The 9362-nt window shown below is 40.1% G+C and overlaps 2 protein-coding genes across 2 annotated transcripts; both read left to right on the top strand.

Moving 5' to 3' along the window:
- The first annotated feature begins 644 nt into the window (after nt 1-644).
- Nucleotides 645-2561, top strand: LOC110447444 (uncharacterized protein K02A2.6-like). The gene has a single exon (XM_021493140.1). It carries the CDS (start codon nt 645-647, stop codon nt 2559-2561), a length of 1917 nt encoding a protein of 638 aa, XP_021348815.1.
- Nucleotides 2562-3519: 958 nt separating this feature from the next.
- Nucleotides 3520-4668, top strand: LOC110447442 (uncharacterized protein K02A2.6-like). Its single transcript, XM_021493138.1, has one exon. It carries the CDS (start codon nt 3520-3522, stop codon nt 4666-4668), a length of 1149 nt encoding a protein of 382 aa, XP_021348813.1.
- The last annotated feature ends 4694 nt before the right edge of the window (nt 4669-9362 follow it).

Here is a 9362-nt window from a genome sequence, read left to right as displayed (position 1 = left end):
ATTTCTTTAATCCTTTACATGTTATAAGTTGTAACGCTTCGGTATCTTGTTTCCTCGGGACAGTGTTGTTTTTTAATGGGAGTGGCATCTCGAGTGTTTATATTGTGCCCAATCTTCTTAAAACTCCCCAAGTCACATGTATGCTAGGCAAACACATCCTGCAACTCGCTAAAAAGCTGGGACAAGTCACTGAATTCTCCGGAACTGAGGTTCGACCTAGATGCTTCAAGCATGTCCCTCAAATGATCTGGCACTTGGTCGTCCAAGATATTTTCGGTATCCACACCTGCGGTTTCAGGTATGATTACAGCTTCTAAAGCCTTGCCAATATCTTTCCCTTTTTTCAAAACCATAAAGGTTTTTTTTTGTGGTGTTCAAAACATAGCACGAGCTCATTCCTCCCAAATGTACCGTCCTCGGTACTGTAATGTATTCGGCCTGTGTCAGTATTAATGCATGTCTTCAGTGGTGTTTAGTACAACTCAGAATTGGAACTCTTCTGTATCTGGAGTCAATAAAGCAGTTTCCGGTCTGGCAATCATGGCGTCTGTTGTAAATATTATATGGTGTCAGAATAATCGAGCTGCATCGCTCACATAACCGGTCATCGACGGGTAAACAACATATAACATACAACATTAACGATGGAAACAGGTAATATGAATTGCTCACCCAAATTTAACTGGGAGACGACGGACCTTGTGGAGGAATGGAGAACCTTCATTCAGCATGCAGAGTTCTGGTTTGCAGGACCTATGAGTACAAAATCTGAAGAAGAGAAATGTAACTATTTAATGATCTGGATCGGAGGTAAGGGCAGAGACATATATTCAACATGGACACTGACCGAGGAGGAGAAAAAGTCGTTTGACCATCTCAAACGTCAATTTGAAAAACACGTGAAACCGAGAACAAACCGCGTATATTCGAGATATCGGTTCCTCAGCCGAGCTCAGAAAGAAACTGAGACGTTTGAAAAAATTCTAACTGATCTGAAATTACTTGCTAAAAACTGTGGATATCCTGAAGAAGATGATATGATTCGGGATGCGATAGTATTTGGGACAAAGGATCATAAAGTCAGAGCGAAATGCAGCAATGAAGGGTCGGACCTCACACTGGAAAAGGCTGTGAATTACTCGAGAACATTTGAATTGTCAAAAGAACAAGTGAAATGTATTGAAGAAAAAACTGTTCATGCTATCACTAAAAAGAACACCCCCAAACAAGCCCGTGCCCCACACAAGCCTCACCAACAACAACAAACCAAAAACAGTCATGTCAGAGGGGATGGTAGGTCTAATACCTATGACTGTAGAAACTGTGGACGACACCATGGATACAAACAATGTCCAGCATTTGGAAAAAACTGTGATGCGTGTGGTAAGATGAATCACTTCGCGAACAAATGCTTGTCCAAAGGTCCAAATCAACACTCAAATCAGAAACAGAGGAAGCACAAACATGTTCATACTGTAGACGTATCTGATGATGACGATGATTTATTTTTGGGTGCAATATATACTGACAACCTGGAAATAAATGGGTTATACAAGGAGAACAAGTGGACAGAAAGTGTTAATGTTTGTAAAACGCCAATAAGCTTTCAGTTAGACACTGGCGCCAAATGTAACGTGATACCGTCTCGTGTTCTACAACAAATTGACAAGGACATTGCGATAAACCCTACACAAATGTCGCTCCGCTCTTTCTCTAACCATACCATTAAGAGTAAGGGAAGTGTGGTTCTCCCCTGTACGTATAAGGATAGAACAGTAGATGTTTTGTTCTATGTAGTTGACATAGATGCTCAACCAGTGTTAGGATCAAAGGACTGCGAGCACTTAAATCTGGTGAAATGTATCTACTCAATCAAACAAGAAACACAATCCGTGCCCAAGGGAATATCTCCAGAGTATTCTGATGTGTTTCATGGCCTAGGATGCTTCCCGGGAACCTACACGATAAAGGTAGACCCATCAATACCACCAGTTGTGCACGCTCCAAGGCGTATTCCATTCGCGATAAAGGAAAAAGGAAAAGCTGAACTCGACCGGATGGAAAACATTGGTGTTATCATACGACAAACGGACCCAACAAAGTGGGTGAATTCAATGGTGACGGTCACAAAGCCAAATGGGAAAATTAGAGTGTGCATCGACCCTCGCGACCTAAATAAGGCAATTCAGAGAGAACATTTCACCCTCAAAACAGTCGAAGAAGTTGCTGCTATGATGCCTGGTGCTAAGATATTTAGCAAATTAGATGCAACATCTGGATTTTGGCAGATGCGTCTTGATAATGAAAGTTCCAAGCTCTGTACGTTCAACACACCATTTGGACGCTACAGATTTATGCGACTTCCGTTTGGTGTAAATTCTGCACCAGAGGTGTTTCAACGAGCCATTTCTGAAATGGTGCACGATATTGATGGTACAGAAGCCATCATTGATGACATCCTAATCTGGGGTGTTACCCAAGAGGAGCATGACCAACGGCTCGCTGCGGTACTAGAACGTGCCCGAGAATACGGTCTGAAACTAAGTTTGGAAAAAAGGTGAAATAGGTAAACCTGAGGTTACCTATGTGGGTCATCGATTCACAAGTAAAGGACTCAAACCAGATCCTGAGAAAATTCGTGCCATAGTTGAGATGGAACGCCCGTCAAACGTCAAAGAACTACAAACCTTTATGGTTTTATCCAGTACCTTGGGAAGTTTATGCCAAAAATGTCAGATGTAAGTAGTCCGATGCGAGTACTGTTGGAAAAAAATACTGCCTGGTTCTGGGAGAAAGAACAGGAGGACAGCTTCACCAAGCTTAAAGAAATGGCCACTTATACGCCTATTCTTCAATACTTTGACCCAAACAAACCAATCACACTCTCAGTAGACGCAAGTTTGAAAGGACTCGGAGCAGTGATAATCCAAGAAGAAAAACCTGTGGCATACGCATCGCGAGCCCTAACAGACACACAACAACGCTATTCTCAGATCGAGAAGGAAACGTTAGCTATTCTCTACGGTTGTGAAAAGTTTCACGATTACGTATATGGTCAACGTGTGAAAGTAGAGTCGGACCATAAGCCCTTGCAAAGTATCTTCAAAAAACCACTCCTCAGTGCGCCGCCAAGACTTCAAAGACTAATTCTAGCTCTTCAAAAATATGACATTGAAGTGGTCTTCAAACCGGGAAAAGAAATGTTTCTTGCGGATCACCTCGGTCGGTCGTGTTTGAGGGAAACCACAGAACAGCTCGTACCTGAGCTACAAGTTAACGAGGTGCACTTGACTGCATACTTACCAATCATGCCGGAAATGTATGTCCGCCTTCAAAAGGAAACGGCAAACGACCAGGAACTGCAATTACTTATGGATACTGTCTTAGAAGGTTGGCCCAATGACTTAGTGTATCGCCAACTATGAGACCATATTGGAACATACGTGACGAGATATCGTGTGTCGACGGCATTCTGTTTAAATCTCACAAAGTAATCGTTCCGAGAACCTTAAAGGATACATGCTGGAGAAAATTCACTCTGCACACCTCGGCATAGTAAAGTGTAAAGATCGCGCCAGGGAGATTTTCTTTTGGCTTGGAATGTCTAAAGATATTGAAAACTATGTAAGCGAGTGTGATATCTGTGCGAAACAACAAAACGCGAATCCAAAGGAGCCAATGATCGTGCATGACCTGCCCTCAAGACCCTGGTCAAAACTTGGAATGGACCTGTTTGAATTCAAAGGCTATCATTACCTTCTCACCGTTGATTACTTCGCAAAATGGCCAGAAGTGCAAAAGCGGGAATCGATTACGACGAAATCCGTCATTGTACATATAAAAAGTATGATCGCGAAGTACGGGATACCAGACGAAGTAATGAGCGACAACGGACCCCAGTTTGGAAGCGCAGAATTCCGTGAATTTGCACGCGAGTATGGTTTTGAACACACAACAACTAGTCCATATCATGCGCAATCCAATGGACAAGTGGAGCGAATGGTTCAGACAGGGAAAAGACTGTTGTTTAAAGCGAAGGGCCCTTACTTGGCCTTGCTGGAGTATAGAAATACCAGGATTGATGGTGTTGAAATGTCGCCAGCTCAGATGTTCTTAGGACGTCGCTTGAAAACTCCATTACCTGCGACAGCACCCTTGTTGACGACCAATGCAAATACTCAAATCTATGTGAGTCTCAAATTGCGCCAAGCGAGGCAACAGGAGAACTTTAACAAACATGCCATGCAAAAGCCCCTCAAACCACTAGACCCAGGAGACCATGTCATGGTCAAACACCCCGCAAAAGGAACTTGGGAGGCTGGTATTGTCGAGCGTCAACATACTACTCCGCGCTCATACGTTGTGGAAAGCAACAGACGAAAGTATCGTCGAAATAGGAGGTACTTGAAGCAAACACGTGCGCGTACTGAAGTCGATCAAACATATGACAGTAGGACTATGAACTATGAACCAGTCTACGACTACCCAAGACGCGACCTTGAACGCGCTCCAGACCCAGTTCATCAGGAAGTCATAGTCCGTAACGACACACGAGAGGTCGTTACGACGCCTCCAATTTCTGGACAAAAGATTGATCCTTCACAACCATTACCAAAAGTCACACGTAGTGGACGTGCCATTAATATCCCAGCACGATACCGTGACTGAACTGTGTTTATAAATTTGGACAGACTTTCAGTTTTGTTATGATGATGAGTGTGAAAATTGAAAACAAATGTATCAATAGTTTTCTAATCAAAATTATGGACTGTGCTCGTTTTAATAACTTCATTTCAAACTAAAAATAATGAAACACAGGAGAACATTTTAATAAGTTGTTATAATTAATTTTATACAAATGCCAGTATAGTTATAGATTATGAAGGATACAGAGACTTTATAATAGTTGACACAAGGAGTTTATGATTAATTAAATACTTGCTACAGTATTTGTTGGTTAATTATCTCATTTATAAAGGGAAGGATGTAATGTATTCGGCCTGTGTCAGTATTATATGCATGTCTTCAGTGGTGTTTAGTACAACTCAGTATTGGAACTCTTCTGTATCTGGAGTCAATAAAGCAATATTTTATTAGTGCCACTGAATTCAAGGGAATCATTTTCCGTTTCGCAAAATTAACCCTGAATTCACGCGGTGTAATATCCTCCTCCATGCAAATAAAAAGAATGAAATATTTGTAGTACAATATAATATTTAATGAGAATAATTTGCTATGACTGCTTAAATATTCAGGTGAGCGATACAGGCCCTCTGGGCCTCTTGTTTGTTGGTGTCGGGTTGTGTTTTAAATACAAAACAAAACTCTATATCGTTTTACAGTGGTTATAACTAAGTGTTCTGTCGATGTCTAGTTGTGTTATAACTAGGTGTACTGTCGATGTCACGTTGTGTTATAACTAAGTGTTCTGTCGATGTTGCGTTGTGTTATAACTAGGTGTTTGGTTAATGTCGCGTTGTGTTATAGCTAGGTGTTTTGTTGATGTCACGTGTTATAACTAGGTGTTTTGTTGATGTCACGTGTTTTAACTAGGTGTACTGTCGATGTCACGTTGTGTTATAACTAGATGTTTTGTTGATGTCACGTGTTTTAACTAGGTGTTCTGTTGATGTCACGTTGTGTTATAACTATGTGTTCTGTCGATGTCGCGTTGTGTTATAACTAGGTGTTCTGTTGATGTCACGTTGTGTTATAACTAGGTGTTCTGTCAATGTCACGTTGTGTTATAACTAGGTGTACTGTCGATGTCGCGTTGTGTTATAACTATGTGTACTGTCGATGTCACGTTGTGTTATAACTAAGTGTTCTGTCGATGTTGCGTTGTGTTATAACTAGGTGTTTGGTTAATGTCGCGTTGTGTTATAGCTAGGTGTTTTGTTGATGTCACGTGTTATAACTAGGTGTTTTGTTGATGTCACGTGTTTTAACTAGGTGTACTGTCGATGTCACGTTGTGTTATAACTAGATGTTCTGTCAATGTCACGTTGTGTTATAACTAGGTGTTCTGTCGATGTCACGTTGTGTTATAACTATATGTTTTGTTGATGTCACGTTGTGTTATAACTAGGTGTTTTGTCTTTGCTGCGTTGTATTATAACTATATGTTCTGTTGATGTCACTTTGTGTTATAACTAGATGTTTTGTTGATGTCACGTTGTGTTATAACTAGGTGTTTTGTCTTCGCTGCGTTGTGTTATAACTAGATGTTCTGTTGATGTCACGTTGTGTTATAACTAGATGTTTTGTTGATGTTGCATTGTATTATAACTAGATGTTTTGTATTTGTTGCGTTGTGTTATAACTAGATGTTTTGTCTTTGTTGCGTTGTGTCATAACTAGATGTTCTGTTGATGTCACGTTGTGTTATAAATAGATGTATTGTTGATGTCACGTTGTGTTATAGCTAGGTGTCTTGTCGATGTCACGTTGCGTTATAACTAGTTTTATCGATGACACGTTGCGTTATAACTAGGTGTTTTGTCGATGTCACGTTGCGTTGTAACTAGGTGTCTTGTCGATGTCACGTTGCGTTATCGTTGTATTATAACTATATGTTCTGTTGATGTCACTTTGTGTTATAACTAGATGTTTTGTTGATGTCACGTGTTTTAACTAGGTGTTCTGTTGATGTCACGTTGTGTTATAAATAGATGTATTGTTGATGTCACGTTGTGTTATAGCTAGGTGTCTTGTCGATGTCACGTTGCGTTATCGTTGTATTATAACTATATGTTCTGTTGATGTCACTTTGTGTTATAACTAGATGTTTTGTTGATGTCACGTTGTGTTATAACTAGGTGTTCTGTTGATGTCACGTTGTGTTATAACTATGTGTTCTGTCGATGTCGCGCTGTGTTATAACTAGGTGTTCTGTTGATGTCACGTTGTGTTATAACTATGTGTTCTGTCGATGTCGCGCTGTGTTATAACTAGGTGTTCTGTTGATGTCACGTTGTGTTATAACTAGGTGTTCTGTCGATGTCACGTGGTGTTATAACTATATGTTTTGTTGATGTCACGTTGTGTTATAACTAGGTGTTCTGTTGATGTCACGTTGTGTTATAAATAGATGTATTGTTGATGTCACGTTGTGTTATAGCTAGGTGTCTTGTCGATGTCACGTTGCGTTATAATGATGTCACGTTGTGTTATAACTAGGTGTTCTGTTGATGTCACGTTGTGTTATAAATAGATGTATTGTTGATGTCACGTTGTGTTATAGCTAGGTGTCTTGTCGATGTCACGTTGCGTTATAACTGTGTTTTTTCGATGTCACGTTTCGTTATAACTAGGTGTTTTGTTGATGGGGATAGATGTTTTGTTGATGTCACGTTGTGTTATAACTAGGTGTTCTGTTGATGTCACGTTGTGTTATAAATAGATGTATTGTTGATGTCACGTTGTGTTATAGCTAGGTGTCTTGTCGATGTCACGTTGCGTTATAATGATGTCACGTTGTGTTATAACTAGGTGTTCTGTTGATGTCACGTTGTGTTATAACTAGATGTATTGTTGATGTCGCGTTGTGTTATAGCTAGGTGTCTTGTCGATGTCACGTTGCGTTATTGCGTTGTGTTATAACTAGGTGTTTGGTTAATGTCGCGTTGTTTTATAACTAGGTGTTTTGTTGAAGTCACGTTGGGTTATACCTAGGTGTTCTGTTGATGTCACGTTGTGTTATAACTAGGTGTTCTGTTGATGTCACGTTGTGTTATAACTATGTGTTCTGTCGATGTCGCGCTGTGTTATAACTAGGTGTTCTGTTGATGTCACGTTGTGTTATAACTAGATGTATTGTTGATGTCGCGTTGTGTTATAGCTAGGTGTCTTGTCGATGTCACGTTGCGTTATCGTTGTATTATAACTATATGTTCTGTTGATGTCACTTTGTGTTATAACTAGATGTTTTGTTGATGTCACGTGTTTTAACTAGGTGTTCTGTTGATGTCACGTTGTGTTATAACTAGATGTATTGTTGATGTCGCGTTGTGTTATAGCTAGGTGTCTTGTCGATGTCACGTTGCGTTATCGTTGTATTATAACTATATGTTCTGTTGATGTCACTTTGTGTTATAACTAGATGTTTTGTTGATGTCACGTTGTGTTATAACTAGGTGTTCTGTTGATGTCACGTTGTGTTATAACTATGTGTTCTGTCGATGTCGCGCTGTGTTATAACTAGGTGTTCTGTTGATGTCACGTTGTGTTATAACTATGTGTTCTGTCGATGTCGCGCTGTGTTATAACTAGGTGTTCTGTTGATGTCACGTTGTGTTATAACTATGTGTTCTGTCGATGTCGCGCTGTGTTATAACTAGGTGTTCTGTTGATGTCACGTTGTGTTATAACTAGATGTATTGTTGATGTCGCGTTGTGTTATAGCTAGGTGTCTTGTCGATGTCACGTTGCGTTATAACTAGATGTTTTGTCCATGTTACCTTGTGTTATTACTAGGTGTTTTGTCGATGTCTCGTTGCGTTATAACTAGATGTCTTGTCGATGTCACGTTGCGTTATAACTGTGTTTTTTCGATGTCACGTTGCGTTATAACTAGGTGCCTCGTTGCCGTGGATACGTCACGTTGTGTTATAACTAGGTGCTTTGTCGATGTCACGTTGCGTTATAACTAAGTGTCTTGGCGATGTCACGTTTCGTTATAACTAGATATTTTGTCGATGTCACATTGCGTTATAACTATGTGTCTTGTCGATGTCACGTTGCGTTATAACTGTGTTTTTTCGCTGTCACGTTGCGTTATAACTAGGTGTTTTGTCGATGTCACGTTGAGTTATAACTAGGTGTTTTGTCGATGTCACGTTGCGTTATAACTAGATGTTTTGTCCATGTTACCTTGTGTTATTACTAGGTGTTTTGTCGATGTCTCGTTGCGTTATAACTAGATGTGTTGTCGATGTCACGTTGCGTTATAACTAGATGGTTTGTCCATGTTACCTTGTGTTATTACTAGGTGTTTTGTCGATGTCTTGTTGCGTTATAACTAGATGTCTTGTCGATGTCACGTTGCGTTATAACGGTGTTTTTTCGATGTCACGTTGCGTTATAACTAGGGGTTTTGTTGATGTGGATACGTCACGTTGTGTTATAACTAGGTGCTTTGTCGATGTCACGTTGCGTTATAACTAAGTGTCTTGGCGATGTCACGTTGCGTTATAACTAGATATTTTGTCGATGTCACATTGCGTTATAACTAGGTGTCTTGTCGATGTCACGTTGAGTTATAACTAGGTGTTTTGTCGATGTCACGTTGCGTTATAACTAGATGGTTTGTCCATGTTACCTTGTGTTATTACTAGGTGTTTTGTCGATGTCTCGTTGAGTTA

This window comes from Mizuhopecten yessoensis, unplaced genomic scaffold (assembly GCF_002113885.1).
Source record: "Mizuhopecten yessoensis strain PY_sf001 unplaced genomic scaffold, ASM211388v2 scaffold3385, whole genome shotgun sequence".
Lineage (NCBI taxonomy): Eukaryota > Metazoa > Mollusca > Bivalvia > Pectinida > Pectinidae > Mizuhopecten > Mizuhopecten yessoensis.
The sequence above is the reverse complement of the archived record's forward strand: the minus strand, read 5'-3'. Positions and strand labels throughout refer to the sequence as shown.

Coding starts and splice junctions, on each gene's coding strand:
- LOC110447442 (XM_021493138.1), top strand. CDS start 3,520: ATGCTGGAGAAAATTCACTCTGCACACCTCGGCATAGTAAAGTGTAAA.
- LOC110447444 (XM_021493140.1), top strand. CDS start 645: ATGGAAACAGGTAATATGAATTGCTCACCCAAATTTAACTGGGAGACG.